Below are 21,569 nucleotides of genomic sequence, written 5' to 3'. Positions count from 1 at the left end.
AGGCAAATTAGTATGTAATTATGTCCTAACAAAAAGCTCCTAAAATAAACTTATTTATTGTTGTTGTTGTTGTTGTAATCATTTCTCATACATTCAAACAACACACACACACATTCATTCACACAACCAACCCATTAACCATTTTTGAGCATACATACACACCTTCACATTCATACCCTTGGGGGGGGAAATATTTAATCCTTACGGCCCTCACCTTCCCCACCCCACCCTCAACCACCCACATACCCAACAAATTTGTTTTCTTATACACTAAACCCTAATGGACCACTTTAGATACCCTTCCAATTGGTAGTAGAACTTCCTCCCACCTACCCTTTTCTTCCTGTCATCACCCTTTGTCGAATTGCACCCACATTTTCCAAATTCGGCTAAGAAAGGCTACCTTTCACTTCTAATTGCCTACACCCACCCACCCCTCCTCCCCCTTCCACTTCTTGTTGGTCTGTTACGCACACATATCTTAGATCTGTTGCAAAGGCACATACATCACACTCGCACAGGTTCATCAAGCACATCGACCAAACACACCTGGACACAATCCAGCTGGAACACAATGGTTTTTAAAAATTACAATAGGTTTTTTTTTGTATGTGACGTTTGCGTGATCGACCAATTGGAAACTGTAGTAAGGGGATTTTCAGGAATTGAAATACTTGTTGATTTGAGTTTGTTCGATTTCCACTAAATGTTCCAGCATGAATTGTGTCCTCGCGATCGCTCGATCCGCTCACGCACACACACACGCGCATGATATTGATGCCTTTCAACTATTTGTAGACCAAACATTGCCTTTTTTTCGTCTGTTCGCCTACAACCCTGACCGGGAGGATCTAGTTCTTGTATGCGGGATAGGAAAAAGGAATAAGGATTTATTTTTGTTGGAAAGGAGATGAGGATGTTATGAAGCGTATGACAGTGATGGGAGATGCATGGAACACTGTAGGACAGGCACGGTAGGTGAAGGGATGTGTACAAATTTTGAACTCAAGTAATGCATGTGTGTTTGTGTGTGTGTGTATATAGATATACCTGGCCCTATTTTCTCCCGTCCCTCTGTTCCCCCTTTGCTTTAAATAGTTGGAATGGAAACGTAACAACAGTACCTTGTTGCACTTGTGGACGAAATAGAGAGACAGAGAGGGATAGACACTTGGTCACATGCTTAAAATTTCCACAACCTTTTGGCAGAACATCGTATCGCGCGACCCCCCTCGTAGGCGACGACTCGTAATCGGACGCGCGCGCGCTCGCATAGAATAGCCCACAGAGACACAGACAACACGACGGCCACTCGGACAGCTCTCTCAGCCAGAAGACACTCGGGATCATTCTGCAGCATTGCGCCCCGCCAGACAGCAAGTCAAGCCCGTCCATTGAAACGTTTGCTTTTTTTTTGTTTTGTTTTGTTATTGCAATACTTGGACACTGTCGCTCGCTCGCTCCACAGCAGACCCGTCGAAGCAGATCGGAATTGGAAACCAAAACAGGACAGAGTACGATCATCAGAAGACGACTACCGGAAACCAGTACACACGGCGAAACCGAAACCGACTGGGGGACCCGCTCCCCCCCACCTTGCTCTGACAGTGTGTTGCGAACGGTGTCGCCCACCAAAACGGTGATCGCTCAAGATGAGAACGACACGCACCCGCAACACAGGGAACACACGATCGTGTGCACGATCATGCCTCATTCTGCATCATGTTTGTGGCCTTGTTTGCCAAGTTTTTTTTTGTTTTGTTTTGTTTTGTTTGCTTGTTTGGGACCATTATGGGACCGTTTTTGCTTTGTGTGCCTTTTTTTGTCTTGGTTACTACTTGGCAGACGCACACACACACACACACTGCGACGATATTTGCATCATCATTTCGATCATGTGCTAGCCATGGAGCCATTGATGCTCTCGGAGCTGCTGCTGTTGCTGCCGCTGCCCCATTCACATTGTTTCTTAGAGGCTCGCTTTGCTTCGCTTCGAAGATACAGCAAATATGCTTCTACTTCTCCTTTGCCCAACTCAATCCTATCACTTTCATCGCATGTATTTATGTTTGCTTGCTTTCTCAATTTCCATTATCATTTATCAATTTATCAACCATATCTTTGCATCGCAACAGACATTCCTGTGGAAAGGAAGAAGGTCAGATTGTCGTGATTAGAGAGATTTGTGTAACAATTTGACGAAATTTTGTTTGCGTTTGTTTTCGATTAGCGACTTGTTGTGAATATTTTACAGCAAACCCGATGCTTTGTGGTGCGTTAGACGGTTCGGAATTATTATTCGCTTCTATCGGGGGATCTGTAACAAACGAATACTGCAATGCTATAGGGCAAACGAAAGATATTTTGCCTCTCCCGTTAGGATGAGAGATAAGTTAAGTGCAAGTTATTTTCAAATATACTATAGCTATACAACAGTGCACGCTTTAAACTGTTCCCTTGCACCGGAACATACGGATACTAATTTGACAAAACATAACTCACAAACCAACACAGACTCGTCCGTACCAACCACGGAAAATGGTGTGTTAACGTTGCAACACGGTAGTTTTTTGATAAAATGTAATTTTTAACAAGATGCTTCTGCTCTTCCATACAAATGTAGGAGAGTAAAACCGCTCATCATGCCTTAATTGTAATAAGTTTACACTTTTCTTTAAATAATTTAATAATAATTAAATCTATTGTCGAGTATATCAGAAATGTACTGCTTTACGTTAACAAAAACCCTCTATTCAGCCAATTCTGATCCGCGAACAGCATCATCATCATGGCCAACTGCAAACAATTGTCAGAAAGAAACCAAACCACGAAACAGGAAGAGGTAGAGAGAGCAAGAGAAACAGAAACAGGAAGAAAAGCAGAGAAAAACACAGCTGACTTTCCGCAGCTCAGCCTCTTTCTGTCAATCTGTTTGCGAGAAGGTTGTATGTGCTTATAGTTAAGTAAGAAAAATAGTCTAACAAAATCCTACCCTCCAAAAATAAAAGGCAACCCTCGATTTAGTAATGAAAAAAACCAATCCAGACTACATTTTTAGCTCAGTCAAAAGCTAAAAACTGTCCATCGAAATGGACCGTAAAACGATACACACCACAAACCATGTACATCATATGTAAGCCTTTCACAGCCCGTATTCCCTCCTGCTTTTGTAACTGTTTTTGCCATTATTTTTTAAACAACTATGTGAGGAAAAAAACCGTTAAATATAGGGTCTATTAAAGTATTGTTGAAGCCTGCTCATACTGGGCACCGATTACGTACCGGGTGTCGGGCTACTGGATGAGCCGGATTTGTCGCTGCTGTTGCTGCTGCCACCGCTCTGGTGCTGCTGCTGCTGCTGCTGCTGTTGCTGTAGCAACGACTGAACGTGTTGCTGTTGCTGCTGGTGCAGTAGCTGCTGCTGATCGTCGGTCATCATGTCCGGAAGGTTCATCGGAAAATCATAACCCAGCATGTCTTCGTTGTTGTTGAAAAGCTGTGGGATACAACAAGAGAAAACGCGGCAAAGCGCGGCAGCACCGACCAAAAACCGAACGGAAATGCCACACACCAATGAGATTAATTGGATAAAAAAAAAACTCGCAACACATACACTAACTGAAGGATGTGGGTAAGTACAGCAATAGGTGGTACAAATGCGCATATGAAAATGTGTATGTTTTTTTTTTTTTGCTTTGTTTTTAAAGGGAGGCTTTGAATATATGCAAAACTACAGACACATGTGCTTGGCACATGAGCAATTTATGCTTGATATGTCTTTGATTGATTTTTGCTGTAGTTTTTCATCGTTATGTACAAATGACTTGAATTTTTCGCTCCTAAATTTCACATCTTTCTTGTAAGAAAAGAAAGGGCGGAGCGATAGGAAGGAAGGAGGAAGCCCTTCCTTTCCAGTGCACCATTCACCACATACTGCTCGCTCGCTCTCGCGCTTCGAACAGTTAGATTTACAATGTTTTTTGTTTCGTTTCAGTACTCCTCCATGTTATATGCCTCTAGGTGTATGCTTACATCGGTCCTAACCTTATTGATGGTATCCAGATCGAACGGGCACGACGGGAAGTACACGCGTCCGAACGGAGGAGCGGTAGAGCATGCGTTCTGTTGGTTCAGAAGGAGTCGTGTGATAGAGTTTAAGCAACGGCATGTGTTAAAATTGAGTTTGAAACACGCAATGTTTTGTGTTTTGATTTTAGTACATATTTCAATTTTAAGACATGTGTTGAACCGTGCGCGGTCGAGGCGATGATTAGGTCGAACAGAACGGGCACCAGTTTTTGGAGAGTTATCATGCTCATCCATCATCATCATCATCATAATCAATAGCATCAATATCATCACAAATATCATTATCATCATCATCAGCAGAGTGCGTTTTTGTTGAAGTTTTTGAAGATATTACATACGTTCAGTACAACCAAAAAATAACACATTTCGCAATTCCAATTGGATGTCGGTGCATCATCATCGTCATGTTGTTTTGGAGGGGTTGGAAGATCCAGTTGGAATTGCATTGTTTTTTGGTTGCATTTTGGTTGTTGGTGTGTTGTTTATATTTAATTTAGTTGGAAGAAAGAAGAAAAACATACGAGCATGAAAAATATATCATAAAGAAAATAAAAACCTAAAATAGGCTAAAATAGGCTGCAGCTGTCAATCGGGCTCGGGCTTTTTGTTGTTTTTTGTTTAACAATCGAAGGAATTGCAAAAGATGTTTAATAGAGCAAAATGAACCATCAAGTTAGGGAAATCATTAAAGAGATTGAACAAAAGTTTGAAGTGCATTGTTCGCAAACCGAAACCATATTAACATAAGAACAAAGGTCTTTTTAATTGCTTGTAATATGATTTAATCCAATTTAAGAAATTTTGAACACAATTTTGGCCTTTTTTACAATGATTATAATAATCATTTCTGTTCCAAAAAAAGAAAAAAACTTTTAAAATTGACACAACATTCACTACAAGGGTGTGATTTATCATTCGTGAAAGATCGTATGAAGAAATTAGTCACAAAGGTGCGCTTCTAAAACACCACTCCACAAGCCACATTTATTGTTACTTCAGCAATCGATCGCTTGCCTAAAACGCAAACAATCTTTCGTGTCGTTTACTTTATTGCATGAGAATGTGTGTCTTGCGGTGTCCATTCGAGTCCCTCATCACACAGCACAGCTTTTGCGCTTGCTTATATTTATATCCGGGACAACCCATCGCCATGCAATCCCTTCCCGTTTTGTGCCTCCTCCAAAATCCAAACCACCTAATTTACCAATCGTCACTAAAACTTACCCCGAGCAGTGCGTTCGCGTCGAGCTGGTAGCCTTCGCCCTTGAGCAGCTCCTTCAGCGACTCCAGATCGTTCTGCACCGTGTCGATGTGCTGCCCGTACTCGGCCCTGCAAGTACAGAGGATATGGCACAATCGTGGCGAGGGGGAGGGGAGGAGAAAGAAATAAAAACATTGAAAGGAAGAAAGGAAGAGAAAAGAGGCGCAACCACCTTCGATTAATATCGCCATTCTCGTTCCGGTACGCACACCAGCAATGCGGCGCGCTACCGAGCTCACCGCCGCTTCGTGATTAGAAAATGCTTCGTTCGATAGTTAAATTTTGCGTTTGTGCTCTGTTCTGCTTTTGAAATCATATACCTATAGGCCGCACACAATGATATCTTTGCTTAGAATGAGCTAACAATGTGCTATATTGCCCTTGGCGTTATAATGCTGAAATATTGTGTGTTTTAAATAATTTTATGAAGTGATACAATAAAATGAATGAATGACTAACATGAATGTGCGCAACTGCAGCCGTTGTTTTCGTGAAAATATATAAAATATTTAAACCTTTCTCGTCTCGTTAATGCTTTACCGATGTGTAAAAGGGCATAACACATGGGTAAAGTTAAATATTTTAAATTACAATCCCTTACATTCCAATGGATTATTCTCTAAAAACAGTAAACGACAATGCTGAATGATTTGGATGAACGATTTAACATTATAGTAACAACAGCGTAACAATAACAAATACTAAAGTTTATCACTGCATCAATCAATCCGAGCAATGGTAAACAACACAAGTCACGGACAAGGATGATTGAGTTGGGGAATTAGGTATAATAAAACGGATGCAGCGAATATGGATAAGCAAAACAAGAGATGACACAATAATTCCAAAGCGTAGTGATAACAAGTTAGTCTTTCCAAGTAGCATTAAGCTCAACCCTGATCAATAATAAATTCAGCAGATTCTACACATCGTACATCGGATGTGCAGTGTTTAAAGGCAGCCTTGATTGGGACATTGCAAACGACGAGAGAGAGGGAGAGAAAAGAAAAAAAAGTTACTGCCTGGTTTGTGGTTTCTTCTTCTCATGCCTAACCATGTTGCTAACATTCTATCCTCGAGAGGCACGGTGAGGCTCGGTGTTGCGTTGCAGGGCTTAATACATTATACGTGTCCACGGAGCGACCCGGTGTTGGTGTTGATGCGATGTTAATAATCGAAAGGGTGGTGCAACTGGTGGGCGGTACGATGCGTGTGGGTGCGATACCGACAACCGCCCCCAAAAGTACCCAACAAAAATACTAACACCGTGTTCAGACGGGACACGTCTAGATCATTGCTGACAAACTTGGATAATTGTTGCTGCTGCTCTTGCTGCTCTTGCTGCTGTTGCTGTTGCTGCTGTTGCTGCTGTTGCTGCTGTTGCTGCTGCTGGTCGGTTTCGTTAGCAACCTGCCGGTTCAGCAGCAGGGACGAATCGAGCGAATTCTCGTCGAACTCTTCCCCGTCACCGTTGAGCAGTTGGAGGCCCGAGGGCGGTGACTGCTGCTGTTGCTGCTGCTGATTGCTTTGTCCTGCCTGTCCCTGCTGTTGCTGCTGCTGCTGCTGTCGACCAGCCTTCAACTGGCTTATGTTCACGTTCGGGTTGTAGTAGCCTCCGTCGACAAAATTAAACCCGCTGCTAAGCATCGGCGAATCGTTCTTGACGACTCCGTCCGGATCGTTACTGTCCTCGAATATGTCCCGCGGCACTACGTCACTTGCTGGGATGTAGCCGTTGCCGCTGGCAAACGACAGACCACCCGTTCCAACGGGCGAAGTGGATGTACCAGTGAAGCCCGAAGGACCGGCCAATGACGCATCTTCCTGTTGTGATGGCTGCTGTTGCTGCTGCTGCTGCTGCTCGTTGCTGGTAATTGTTTGCTTCTTGGCCATTGCCAACTTTTTGCCACCACGCGTCAAAATCAGTGGCGCGTTAGCGGGTGCCGCAGTAGCGGTGGAAGCTTTCAAGCCACTGCCACCTGCCTTGGCGGTAGATGATGCACCCGTGGTGCCGGCAGAAAGTAAGCTTCTGCCCTGCGCTCGCTGGCCGGCCGGTAGCTGCCCTTCGTTGCGCCGGTTGGCCGCAGCACCGTTGCCTTTCAGCAAGCTTTCGCCACCCTTTCCACCGGCTGGCTGGCGTTGCTTTTGCAGCTGCTGCTGCTGCTGCTGCTGCTTCTGTTGCTGCTTTTCCATCTCCTTTATCACCATCGGTGTGTTTAGCATCTCATTATCATTATCCTGATTGTAGAGCTGCACAATCGCCGGATCCATCTCGTCCACATGGTCGACCAGATACCCGTGCTCCTCGTCATCGTAGCCTTCCTCCAGCGGCTCACCACCATCGACGAAGTTTTCTAGCTCATCCCTGTCGATGGTGCTTTCGATCAGCTGAATAAGGTTCGCCGGAGTGCCAGCAACTTTGCTGCTGCTGCCGCCGCCCCGATTGCTCGCGTTTCTCGAACGGGTAGTGATCTTTTGCTGCTGCTGTTGCTGCTGATCCTGATCACGCTCCATCTTTACGACCTTCGCGAACGAGCTGCGCATCCCATCGGCACCATCGCCGCCGCCGGTGCGGAACGGAATCGGTGAGGTGGAAAATATCTCCTCGATCGTTTCGTTGCCCCCGTTGAAGTTCAAGCCGCCTCCGCCATCTCCTCCACCGCCGCCGCTGCCAGTGCCGCTGACACTGCTGCTGGTGCTGCGCGAGCTGCTACCGCCGGACATGGACGGGGTCGCGGTCCGATGGTACGGGGACCGCTCCGGGATCGACATCGGCGAGCTAACCTCCGGTATTTCCGAATTCCTGTCGGCACAGAATGAGAAAATCTCAGTCAAAAATCGTTCGCATTAACGGCTCAACGTCTGCACTGGGACCAATTTTGATTTGCATTCTTTGGTGAGGGGAGGGAGTTTAGTTGCCTCTTTCCTAACGTTTGCCTTTCCCTCCTTCCATAAGAAGCAGCCGTCGCCCGGCAGTAGGAGAGATGCAGTGAAGAGGACGAGAGGACGATCCTATCGTAAACACACACACAACAGTCGCGCGTCAGCTATTGATAAGGTTGCTCTTTCGTTCCCTTTCTTTTATGTAAATTGTCTGATGCTTCGAGAGGTCGTCTTCATCGTCGTCATCCTGTGTGTTTTATCTTCCTACCGCGCCATGAGGATGCTCTCGTTTGTCCTCGGGCAATGTGATGAAAAACTTGGCTAGGAAAGTCTAGGTTTTGCCAATGTATGAGGATAGTAGTTGTTGAGAGGGATGTGGCACATAATTGTTGTTAAAATTAAACACACACACTCACACATACACACACACACTCACACACAAACACACGCTATTGTGAGAAAAAATGCGCCAATCACTGCTCCAAACATTTCATCTCTCAGCCCATGTCCTTGCGAAACATTCACAAAGTGTGTTAAATGTTGGAAAGGAATTAAACGAGCTGTACGTGGTATAGAAACGAAAAGAAACACCTTATCGCATTGATCCACCATGAGCATAAGTGAACCAACCAATGGAAGGAAAAGACAACACAACTGTTTGGAGAAAAATTCAGTGACACAAATCTCAAAAATGAGCTGTAAAAAAATACCAATGATAGGTTATGGATGCATGAATACAACAAATAGTAATGTGATGAGTTACAACGAGTATTAATTTGAAAATACCGAATAAGAAATATGTAACATTTTATATCCTAGTCAAGCCTTAAATCTACCAGCGGAGAACGGTTAACACGTTAAAACAAAAATGGCAAACCCACCACATCCCATCAATCGATAATACATTTTAGATTTGCTTCGAAAAACAAAACACTACTATCACAAATTCTTATTGGTCAGTGCTCGATTCAAACACAGACAAATAAATAAAACAACCAGTAAGAAAGAATTTGAATCAGAAAACAATATGCCATCGCTTTCCTGTTGAGAGAGCAGAATAAAACAAAGTTTGGAGGAAGGAACACACGATATCGGGATTGGAGGGGGGGCGGGAAACATACAGTTTGGGTGTGTGTTATGTTGCTTTCGCATCATTACCTGGTCCCCTTCGTTTGGTCGCCTGGCGCGCTTTTCTCCTTCCTAACAACGCTAACGCCGTTCAGTTTCTTAAAGATCACACTACCGACACTGTTGCCGCCAGGCGGCTTTACGCTCTTCCCAACAACGGCGGAACCCGAGGCGGAGGAGGAAGTGGACGTATTAGCTCCCGCATCCCCGGCGGACCGAGACGTGCGAACAATCTGACCGGTTACGATGGGAACAACATGTTTCTTGCCCTTGTCTTGCTTTGACCTGAAGAAGAGGAAAGAGGGCAGGGTACATTGAAAAGGTAAAATAAACTATCCGAAAAACAGAACATACAAGAATACAACAACAACAAAAAAGAAGAAACAATCCTATTGGCACAGCAACAAAATGGAATGCATTAGAGGTTCGGGTCGACGATAGTGACGCGAAGCCAGCCAGCAGATAATATTAATTATCTAAGGTTTAAAGTAGGGTGGTTCCCGAACAGCCAAACCACTTCATACTGCACACAGATTGCACATTTAAATAAATGGTAGCAAAAACAAAAAGGAGAAAGTTTCCATGTTCATGTTTCGTAGTTAAATAATACACCAAATATGGATGCATCGCATGAAAACAAAGCATCAATCCAGGTCAAATCAGGCCACAATAGTTTATGCAAACCACATTTTCACTAGCACCGAATTAGCTAAGTTAAAAATATATACGCATCTAAATACAAACAGAAAAGTGATGTCAAAGCACTGACAAACGACAAAAAGGCTAAGTAAAGTTGGACAGAATGCAAGCACTAAAGACTAAGGCGCACTTTAAGAAGAATTCTGCTAGCTGACATTAATAAGATTAGAAAGAATAGCTACTGACAGGGTGAAATTGCGATACCTGGGAAAGCACATCAACACACGACCTTAGCAGACTACAGATGTAAAACAGACTAGGAAACATCTTTCATGCATTAAGGAATGAAACGGATTAAGCCACAAAAAAGGATAAAAAACAACACATTACTGGGCACGAAACTACCAAACGGAGCATGCAAAATCAACATAACAGAAAAAAGGGGGGGAAAGCACATAGTTGTAATTAATGAATACAACATAACACTAACAGGACGACACACTAGCGACGAAAGGTTTAAAAACGGCAATGAACAGTACCGCAATTTAAACGACGCATTATAACTGAAGAAAAAACATTTCATTTGATTGCAGAACAGAAGCAATGATAATAATGCAATAATTTCTTATACAGCTACATCTACTCCGCACAGCTGCATCCGAGCCGCATGATTTATTGGTTGTGCACCCGGGGGAGGCGAGGTGAGAAATGTTGAGCTGCATACAGTGTGTTGGGTGAATTTCAGATGAGCTGACAACACACATATGTGTGGTTCAATATGGCGCAGAACAGGAATTTAAAAATACTACGCCATTACTCTCCCACGAAAAACCATTTTCACGGTGCACCGAAACCGATTGCGTGTGGTGGTTGCCGTTAACTTTCAGAGTTCAGAAATTGGTTTTGGGACGGTAGCCGCGTGTAGCAAGTGATGAGCAATCGGTAAATTGCATAACCCTATAGGGGTGGTGGAACGCACATGCCCACCTGGAGCCTCCCAGACTGGACACATACACACACGCACACACACACACATAGACAGGTCACGTGAAACATACACATACGGAAGTATAACGATTTGAATCATCGACAGCCCTGCGATCGATGTTTCTCCGTTGAATCCCCTCTCTCTTTCGTAAATATGTAATGTGTTAGTCCCACCTGAGCCCCGTATGAGACCTGCCTGTGTGGCGTATGAGGAGCGTATTATTAATGGGGAATAGATATCTTCTTCTGCTCCTTGCCAAACGTATTATTAATCCTGCCACTCTCTCAGCAGCACACAGTTGCAGGGGAGTACACAGCAACAAAAAAAAAACGAAAACCAAAAGGAAGCTTTAACAAACCGGGGCATGCGCCGACGAGCATTAACTTACAACAATTCCTGCTGATTAGCGTACGCGACCTCCTCGAGCGCTTCGTTTAGCTCCTCGATCGTGGCACCACCATCGTCGTAATCGGACTTCTTCAGCTGAAAGTAGAATTGAAGAAAAAAAAAGAGTGAAAACATTGAATCATTCGCGTCGTAGATCCTTCTCATATAACAACGGCTCGATTGTTGCCCTCCATGCGTCAGAGCGCACAGAAAAACGCACACGAGTGTAGTAGTAGGTACGAGTGGGCGAGGTAAGAGTAAGGCGATGATCGGTGCTCGGTGTGGAAAGTATAAAGTTCTGCGGTGTAATCGATCGCAAACTGGCTCTGTGGGGCGGCAGACAAAATAATGCCTCGGGAGAAGGGGCCAGCAGGGGCGCTATCTAATATCCATTACGTCCGCAGCTTCTTGAAGTGGCAGCAGATAGTAGTAGAGGGATGCTTTATCCATGAGCTGAGCACAGGCGAGCTTGCGGTGTTGGCGGAACACATCATGCATTATCGATGATCCAACCGAACGTTCAGCGGTACACATCACCGGCCTCGGTCACATCACATGACACAACGCGACGCCCATTTAACGCAAATCACCATTAATTAGTAGGCAGACCGGGCTGTACGGGCGTCCCGTGCAACTATTGCGGTAGAATATGCCCTGTCACCGTACTGCAAAGGCATACGCGATCTTGACGTTAGGATCAAAGATCGAACGGATTTAAAACACATTTATTGATAGCTATTCCGATCGATCACCGTAACAGCGCACGGTCACAATTGCATCAACAGTTCCTAATTCGAGAATATCATGTTTTTTTTTTGGGCAGGCCGAATGCAAACCTATAACAGACTATTCTGTGCCAGAATCATGTTGGCTGAAAACAGATCATACCAACTTATTGTGTTACAGAGGCTCGGAAGAGGATGGATTGAATTAATCGTCTATCTATACATGCAGCTGTGGCAATAACAAACAACTTTGTAACGGAAACAGAGAGGAATATTCATGTCTGCCCTAGTTTGAGGGGATTTTCTTCATTATGCCTAGGGATTATCGTGCAATCGTCCGATGACCGCTTCACAAAACCAATTCTTACCTTTGCCTGTTGCGGCGCATCGTTGATCATCAGCTGGAAGCGACGCTTGTTGCTTCCATTGTTCATGGAGCCCAGTCCACTGCGGGATGGCTGCACGATCGTCACCAGGAATTGAATGAGCTGGAAAAGAAAGCGAAATGTTGCTTATAACGTATTGTTTCACCTGTATTGATCAACAATTTAACTTAATTGTAGTGATGTAATGAACTCCCTGCCAGATGATTACTTCAATTTGTCTTTTTGATTGAATATAGACCAAGGATCTCCTTAATTCTAGTAATTTTTCCTTGCATTGAATCCATTTTTGTTTCGAATTAGTCGTACATTTGAATTTCCAGTAAAAGACTAACAAAAAAAAGACCCCATAAAAATAATCAGATCGCATTACTCTTGTTTTCCTATGCGTTGCCTACGATCAGTCGTCATCGGCCATGGGTGCGTTATCATTGGTAGGTTTAAAGTAAGTCGACCATTTTTTCCCCCTTCACTGTATGATTATTATGTCCACCGCAGATGACAATCTTTTAGCGACATTGAACTCAAGGAGCTATTTAGAGCGTAAAACAGCTCGGCAAAAAAAAACATCCTCCGCAACATTATCGCTAACATTAACAGCAATGCAACATGGTGAAGCAATCGTGTTGAAACCATGGCAGATACAGCGCGGCCTCAACAGCAGCCCACCACATTCGTGATGACCCCATCGCCCCATAGGCGTAGGCTGCGGAACTGAGCAGGACACGCAGCGTAATGTGCACGCAGGGTAAGCAGGGCTTCTTTTATAATATTACTTCCACAAACCTTCGCTGCATTTGGTTTGCTAAACCCGACGGCGACGGCGCCAAACCAAGGGTCGGGTAGGAGTGTTTAAGGACAGCGCGCGTATGAGCTCTACCCTACTATCTAAAGAATTATTCGTCCGAAAAAAATTATACACCCATTATTCGCCCAGCTGCTGTGGCAGGGCAACAGGACCATCAAAAACCAGTGCACCAGTGGCTTCATTTCACGAAGGCCTGACAGCGATCAACACAGACCCGGCCGCAGCAGAGCAAGCAGTAACGGCAAGCGCCAAACGCACCAGCAGATTCCGGTGCGGCGAATAAATAAATAACTTACTTTCATATGTTAGGAAAAGGATTGCTTTTCCCCGATATCTTATGCCATACGGTACCGGTAAAGAAGTCGGGTGTGACAAACGAAGCTGAGGGGGTGACAAGTATTACCATAAAATTAAAATATTCAAATTCCACCATCTTTGCCGTACACCCGGTTGCGGTATGAAATCGTGTGTCTCCCACCCAAACGATGGCCGACAAAAATTTAACTCCTAATAAATTCATCCAGATCCAGATTGCATAAACAGCCGTGATTCGTCCGGTTCGTTCTACCCTTCCCCCGCAGTGCTGTTGCTCTGTTTCGCTCCACCAAAGCCATCAGCTTCGACGGGGCAGTCTCACCTTGTTGACAATCTGCTGCTGCTTGTGGTGCTTCTGGCGCAGGATAGCGATTTCGCGCCACAGGGCCTCATTCTCCTGCTTCATCGTCTGGAAGCGCGAATCGAGCGTATCCTGCCGGCCGCGCATATTCTTCACCTCGCTCAGCACGCGACTGACCGCCTCCAGCTTGAGGGCGCTCTTGTCCTCGGCCTGCTGCTGGGCCTGCAGCTGCTGCTGCTTCGACGTCGCGATCTTGCGCTTGATGTGCTCCAGCAGGTACGGGTGATCCTTCTGAAAGCACGGATGGGTGAACTCCATCTCGTCCTTATCGAACCGCAGACCGCCATTGTCGATCGAGGTGATTTTGTGGAAACCATCTATAATTGGAAAAAAAATCAAAATCACATTACTACGAACTACGACCAGCTACCGTTCGCTTCCGTTAAAATAAGGCCGAGGGGCGTTGTCGATGGCTATTTTCGTGCAGCAGCAGCAACAGCAGCCAACCACACCCACCCACATTGAAGGGTCTCCTCCGGGCAACAACAACAACAACTGCCACTCCGGTTCGATTGATTTCTCTTCGCCACCTCTTGCCTTTCTCACTTACACATATTCAGCTGCCTAATGAAGCTTGCCATGTTGTTGTGTTTGTAGTTGAGCGGCAACAGCTCTTTGGCAAACTGTGCCTGATTTTGGATGATGAAACTTCGCCCATCCTGGGAAAAATAGGAAGCAGAAGGGAAAACAGCTTTGCGTTAGTATGATGGCAAACGACAATAACAAGAAACAAGAGCCCACATAGAAATAAAAGAAGAAGCCACCTATAAATAATTGAGGAAATCATTCGCAATTTTATTGACGTGACTGCCAAATTGGATTCGCTGGATGCCTTATGGGCATCTTGCTGGAAACCATTTCATCGCTATTACCCGGCAGGTCGATGTATTATGAGTCAAACAGGAGATTAAATCGTGATTTGCTCTTATCAACGCGTTCAGCGAAGCGATATTTTTAAAAACAAAACTACACCAAAAAAAAAGGTATTACCTTCTACTACTTATCGCCTTTTCCTCGCGCATAGCTCTCAAAAACGCAAGAAGATGGCAAGCAAGCGCGCACACGATGGCAGCGCTTTTGGACAGGGGAGGCGGTTCCCATTATTAGATTGTAGCACGAGATAATTTGTCGGGAGAAAAGGGCTTCCAAGAAAAGAAGGTTAAAAAACGACAAACAGGCGCGATACATTATCTGCTGTACCTCCGAACAAAAAAAAAACGGCCGACCACTCTCAAGTGTAATCGCAAATTGTGGGCACATGAGCTAGTAACAAAAAAAAGTACACACGCGCAACACAGTGTGAGGACCACCCCCCCCCCCTCCTCCCTCCCTCCCTCAAAAAAGGAATGAAACAAACCGAAACGGCGAGATATGATGTGTGGTTTTGGTACGAGCAATTCTATTACGCGTCGGACGCGTCTCCACAATAGCGAAAGTCATCGCTGGGAAGTCTGGCGACGATGAGAAGCCTTTTTAGTGCGGGATGGGATGTAAGATATATTGGGACGGTTCGTCCTATGCAATCTTCCATCCATATGCTTGCTAATTATTTCGATCCTTATTACAGAAAAGATCTTTCTAGATTGCAATCATGATTCTACAAAGATCCTTCAAAAAAACGACGTATTAGCAAATGAGATAAACTCATATAACCAACTGTCCGGTGATAAAATCCAGTCAGTCTAATAACTATATAATTTCATTTGTCCTTTAGATGTAAATTTTGCACACCAATTAAATGATTGCCGTTTAACGGTTCATATTCATGATGCTCACTGTTCTAATTTCGTATTTCCGTAAGACGCTATCAAAAAATCAATCTAAAAATCTAAAAACCTCACATAATTGCCGATCCCTGCATTCTGATAATGAAATAAGTACTGAATTCTTTGCTATTACATAACTACTATTAAACTTGTTACTTGTTGCGGTTAACTTATGATAAGAATAAACAAACTACGTTAAATTTTAAGCAAATTTAAATTGATCTTTAACGTTTAAATGCTGCCGTTTATTGAACATTATCGTTGCGATCCACATTTATAATACAAAATAGGCAAATGCACACTACATTTAATTAATTTTTCATTTACAATGGCATAACTTTTCGACGGCCAACGACGATCGATAGACCTGGCGTGCCACATGCTTTCCCGTCCCAGGGGTGCTAAACTCTAACCGATGCCTACTACTGTGCCGTCCACGTGGTTCAGTCGTAAACATTTGCACACTGTGTGATCATGTCATACAAAAAAGGATCGAAAAAAGTGACAAGAGCTTTAAGTAAAAATGCGAGAGCAAGTTAATAAATTGATTAGAATTGCAGGTCTACAGTTAGCAAACAAAAATGACGGCTATGTGCACTGTATGGGTGTCTATACTCCGCTAAAATCGAGTGTTTCCTCACATATTTGTTTCGGCCCTGGACACAAAACCACCACCATCACCACAACATACACACACACACACACATACACGCGAGCATAATCAGCATAACATCGTGTGCAGCTGCGATAAGCCGTGTGGACGGACGCGAGACGCATCAAGCGAGCAATCTTTCTTTTTTTTTCCTTTTTGTCGAACTACTAAAGCAACCATTAGGAAACGGCGGCAGGGGAAAAAGCGCACAACAACGAATTTCAGCAAATGGTGGGACTTTGTCACCACCATCCCCTCCACCACGGAGAGCGCGCGGTGTATCGCTGTCGATGTGAAACCGTGAACCTGTGTGTGCCAGCCCCACCACGCGACACACCAGTGCACACAAACACACATGATGACAGCTTTTCGGCGACACGTCGTCGTCCGAATGTGATATGGATTGTGTGTGCGGAGGAGGAGTTAATGGCGGCAGAAGACTATTTATATTAAATCTAGAGTGTAGAGGAGCGCACAAAATATGCTGAGATGGAAAAAAACAAATCCGTACAGCATCAACAAGTATGATCGTGATCGTAAAGTAAGGTGGGATAATATACCTTTACTCGTGCCAAAACATTCAAAGCTCAAAACAAATAACATCAGTACAGTATTCCATCCATACTGCTCCGGTTACTTTTGAATGTATAAAAAGGCAACCAAACAACCGGTTAAAGAGTTGCTGCAAATCAGGTGGCGTGTGTGCGCGGAGGAACGACGTAATCAACCTATACTCGGTGTGTTTGTGTGGTATCTGGGCACTGGTGGGCTGGTCCGACACAATTCCCTTCTGCCTTCTATACCGTCCCCTTCCACACCGCTCTTACACTGGGCCCATTAAAATGATTATCTTTAACTGGCTGGGTGAGTGGGTGAGGAGATGTGGTGTACGAAGTAGAAGCAAAAAAAATCACAGCAAACCGGTACCGACGGACGATGGGCCGCCGTTGTCGTTGTGAGACTATCCGCGAGAAAAACAACATAACGAGCAAAAACAAAAACCAACCACACATGCGCTGCCGGACGCGCTTGGTTCGACGCGTTCTAGCGCAAAAGCCTTTGCCGGCGATGAGAAGGGAACGCGAGGCAAGGATGCAAAGGATCGAAATCCATACCACCTTTAAAGCTGCTTCTTATCTTCTCCCCCTATAAGATATCCTGCCCATTAGTGGTTTGATAGGGGCTATACTAAAATCTACACTCTAAAAGCTGTGCATACATTACACGTGGTCTCGGGCGCGACAAAAACATTCAGCATGCATACACGCGCGCAAAGCACAAACATTCGAACGAAAACACCCGTTAATTTGAAGTTGATTCATTCGTTCTTGTTCTGTTTTCTGTTTTCTTGCTCTCCGCCACACTAATGACGTTGTGTCGACAACCGATCGGCAATTAATTGACAACGAAGTGGCGGGGGACAACAGTACTACTGTAGCAACAGTAGGCAGAGCTTGTCAACCAACCGAAGCCCACTACTGTGACAGGTGTGGGTATACACAGGCCAAACTAATGCACGTAAATAAGTGCTTTGTACATGTAATTGATATCATTTTCAAACATCCCAGCACATATGTACTAGAGGTTTTGTTGTTTGTCTACAATTACAGGGGTTTTCAGAGGTTTTGATTCTTTTGGCACATTTTGGTGTGTTACGGTAAGTCGATTCTATGGCACCCTTATTGAATAGGTGCCTTTGAAAAGCAATTAGAGAACTATCCGTGCGTAAGAATCAACAAAAAGTGTCAGAAAGCCAAAGGTATCAGAAACGCTAAAAACCCTGTAAGCTAAGTTTCGTGAATCATTACACTGTTGTAAGACCCAGACAGGTTAGACTAAGAATTAAAATCGACCCTGAGCAAGGTTACACACCCCAACCAAGCGACACATAACAATGTCGATGGAGCAAAAAAATACATTCACACGAATAAAACAACTCGTCATCCTTGTACTATTCACGCGCAAAAAGTGGAATAGCATGGTAAGATAACATTCACATCCCATAATTGTGTATCGGCGTACAATAAATAATCACTTGCACACATGCACACAGGAAGGATATTTTGCTGTACCTTGTTGTTGTCTAGATAATTTTGTCAGAGCGTGGGCGAGAAAACAAACTGATCCGGAAAAGCAGTGCGTGGGATGGTGCGGATAATGGTGATTAGTTGCGATTGGATAAACTTAGCCGATACTAGAGCATAATCTTTCATACCTTCCACCATCATGGTCTTGCCTGCGCCACTAATGGCAATCAATTTCGCGGTTGCCAAGGATACCTTTCTTAGAAAGCAGGCGGCAAATTGACCCGTCGCTCTAATGATAAGGTACGTTGGCCCTTCAATATTGCACCACCTTTGTGCTGTTGGTTTCGTCGATTTATCGATCAGATTGTGTGCGTGTGCGTGTGTGTGTGTTTGTGGGCGTGAGGGCGAGCAATACAAAAGGTAGCAACTTTTTTTCTTCTCATAAATTGATTAACATTGCCGAGATTGAATGTCAACGCCAGTTCCTTGAAGCTGCGTAGAACGGAACACCGACTGCGATCATTAAAATTAAGTTCACAGTACACCATATCGCGTTTCATGATAGAGAGGCAGGATGTATTACGTCAAGAAAAAATGGAAGAAAAAAATCATTACCCCATCAAGTTCAAATACTCCCCCAACGAAATTCGGTACCATTTGTTCAAACAGAACCCAGATTTTTTTTATCTTTCTCTAATTCCAGTGAAAATTGCACCTATTCTACCCGAACTTGAACAAACATTCACCCACGGGGAAAGAGGGAGGAATGGATTTCAGAGTGTTTTGGTTGTGCGTAAGTGCCCCCCCGTTTTTCTCTTCCTCTTGTGGGTATATTCGGTGCCTGAGCCAAAGTGTACAAAGGAGGTAAAAGGTGAATAACAAGTAACAATCAAATAAAGCGCGACGATGCGTTACGTAAAAGTGATGGGCAATAAAGCTGCGCGCGGTAGCGCGAGTGTGCCGCCATGCTGCTGCTGAAGGGTGTATAAAATTATTATATCACAGGTTAGAATAACCCGACTTTAGTGATTCATCCCTGTGATATTTCTCATTACTTTCCACACACTAAATTCTACCATGCAAACCGACGACGGCGGTCGTGCTCGGCAGTCGATCGAAGCAACATGAAAAGAATAAACAAAACACGCATACACACACTCACACACACACAATACCGGGTGCATCCTGACGTCAAGCCAGCCTGCTCTGTTCTTTCTCTTTTTCTCGCTGTGAATGTCAAAACAACAACACAAAAAGCCGAAAAATGAACGACCTGAGTTTGAAAAAAAAAGTGGGGAGCCACAAGACACATACGTTAACTTTCTGCTTCCCTTTCGCGCACAAGGGAGTGAAGGGGAGCTGCTATCGGAATGACGTACGCATCGAGCAACCGCCCCCATCCCCTCCCCCTCCCGTCTACTACCTACACACACACACCAACACAACCTACGATGCGAACGCACACATAAGCACAAGTCGGGTGCGCGCACGCACATAGAGACAGGACGGCAAAACAGAAACAACCTCCGTCGAAGGACAAATATCGGCGAACGGCGATGACGGCGATTGCTGTGGCGACGTTACTCCGCGCACGTTTCGATTTTATTTCATTTTCCGTTTTGGGGAATGGCCGAATGGCACTGAAAGCTCACCATATTATCGCGTGCACGCTGCATTCGCGAAGGACGGGAGGCAAATCATTTAATTCCCATACTGCTAATCGGCTATCGAGACTCGGACCGCACGATCGACCGCGACATGGTTTGGGATTTATCATCTGTTGCTTTGTTTTTCAACGCCCGTGTGTGTTATTACAGCAATGCGCTAATTATCGCACTCAAACCTCTCTTAGCTCTCTATCTCTGTCTGTCCCCTTCATCTCACCCTTCCATCTAACACACTTCCGAACAAAAAACCCTCCACATGAACAACCAATGAACGAACGCGGCCCGACCAGTGGATGAATCGATCGAATGAATGGTACGCGCGCGGGGATCGTGCAGCCATTGACCGCGAGGCGAAACGGCAAACGACAAACGTCGCACACAACGACACGCCGCGACACGGTAACAGCGCTGCGCCGCGCTACTCAATCGCTATTTCGACAAAACATACAAATGGCGGCCATTTTTGTTAGGCCTACCCGTCGCCCGTGAGCGGCACGAAACACACGTACACACAGTCACGCACGCACGCACGTACATGCACACACACATACACAATCACTTACGCTGCGCTAGACGGAGGTGAGTGAAAACCTGTACGGGTAATGAACGGGCGGATTATTTTCATTCGACGGTAAAGTTATACGACGACGGCGACCATTTCAGAGAAAAACAACATACACACTCATGCAAACATACATACACACACACTAACACACTTTCAATTTAATATCAAATGCGCTTCCAATGCTGCTGGCACACTGTAAAACCAATAGTAACATCAATAACAAAAACACGCCCCACTCCAGACACTCACCGTGCTCCACGATATCAAATCGTTCGTCTCGCTGTCTTCGACCAGGCGCCATAGTTTCGCCAGAAATGCAGGCACTGAACCTGTCTCACTGAACGTATGCATTTTTGCTGCTGCTGCTGCTGCTCCTTCGCCTCCTTCCTTCTTGTCTGCTCCTATGTTGCCTTCGTCTGCTCCGTGTTACTTCACCCACTGCGCCTCTGCCTGCACCACTTTCTGCACACGCACAATTTACACGTTTCTATTAAACTTCACACATACACACGTGCACCTACAGAAACACACTCGCGCACACACAACCAGCACAGTGCACACACGCACACACACACGAGCGGGTCTGCTTTTCTTTTTCAGCTACGAACGCACAGACACACCAACACACGCGCGCACACAATTGCTGCTTTCTCGTGCTGCTGCTGCTGGTGATTTTCCACTTTTGCTGGTTGGCTAATTGAGTAGTATTGTTGTAAAAATAGGCTGTGGTTTTCAAGATCTTTCTATTTGCAGATAATAAGCACTTATTTTTCTTCACACTCTCGCACACGGATATGCACAAATTGACCTCGAATGGGATGGAACGCAAAATTAGCGCACCAATTTTTGTGGACTTCGGACGTTTATCGACCAGTATGGGCCACTTATTTTTTCTTAATGCGTTTCTACTCGAGGCAACTCACCC

General features: G+C 44.8%; 1 protein-coding gene across 7 annotated transcripts in view; it reads right to left on the bottom strand.

Moving 5' to 3' along the window:
* LOC120958393 (neurogenic protein mastermind) overlaps positions 1–21,569 on the bottom strand; it is a 25,789-nt gene extending 4,220 nt beyond the window's left edge. The window contains exons 1-11 of one of the 7 annotated variants that reach the window (XM_040381159.2): positions 20,894–21,569; positions 14,518–14,626; positions 13,929–14,284; positions 12,469–12,588; positions 11,377–11,471; positions 9,392–9,646; positions 6,615–8,153; positions 5,314–5,419; positions 4,033–4,122; positions 3,283–3,496; positions 1,391–2,141 (exon numbers count right to left, since the gene is read on the bottom strand). In XM_040381159.2, the coding sequence (XP_040237093.2) occupies positions 2,110–2,141; positions 3,283–3,496; positions 4,033–4,122; positions 5,314–5,419; positions 6,615–8,153; positions 9,392–9,646; positions 11,377–11,471; positions 12,469–12,588; positions 13,929–14,284; positions 14,518–14,626; positions 20,894–20,995 (3,018 nt within the window). In that variant the 5' untranslated portion in view covers positions 20,996–21,569 and the 3' untranslated portion in view covers positions 1,391–2,109. Of the gene's footprint in view, positions 1–1,390; positions 2,142–3,282; positions 3,497–4,032; positions 4,123–5,313; positions 5,420–6,614; positions 8,154–9,391; positions 9,647–11,376; positions 11,472–12,468; positions 12,589–13,928; positions 14,285–14,517; positions 14,627–20,064; positions 20,104–20,893 lie in introns of those variants that run through there. The other 6 variants (XM_040381160.2, XM_040381155.2, XM_040381156.2 and 3 more) reach the window with 6 other exon arrangements.

Source organism: Anopheles coluzzii, chromosome 3 (assembly GCF_943734685.1).
Source record: "Anopheles coluzzii chromosome 3, AcolN3, whole genome shotgun sequence".
In the NCBI taxonomy this organism is placed as follows: domain Eukaryota; kingdom Metazoa; phylum Arthropoda; class Insecta; order Diptera; family Culicidae; genus Anopheles; species Anopheles coluzzii.
The sequence above is the reverse complement of the archived record's forward strand: the minus strand, read 5'-3'. Positions and strand labels throughout refer to the sequence as shown.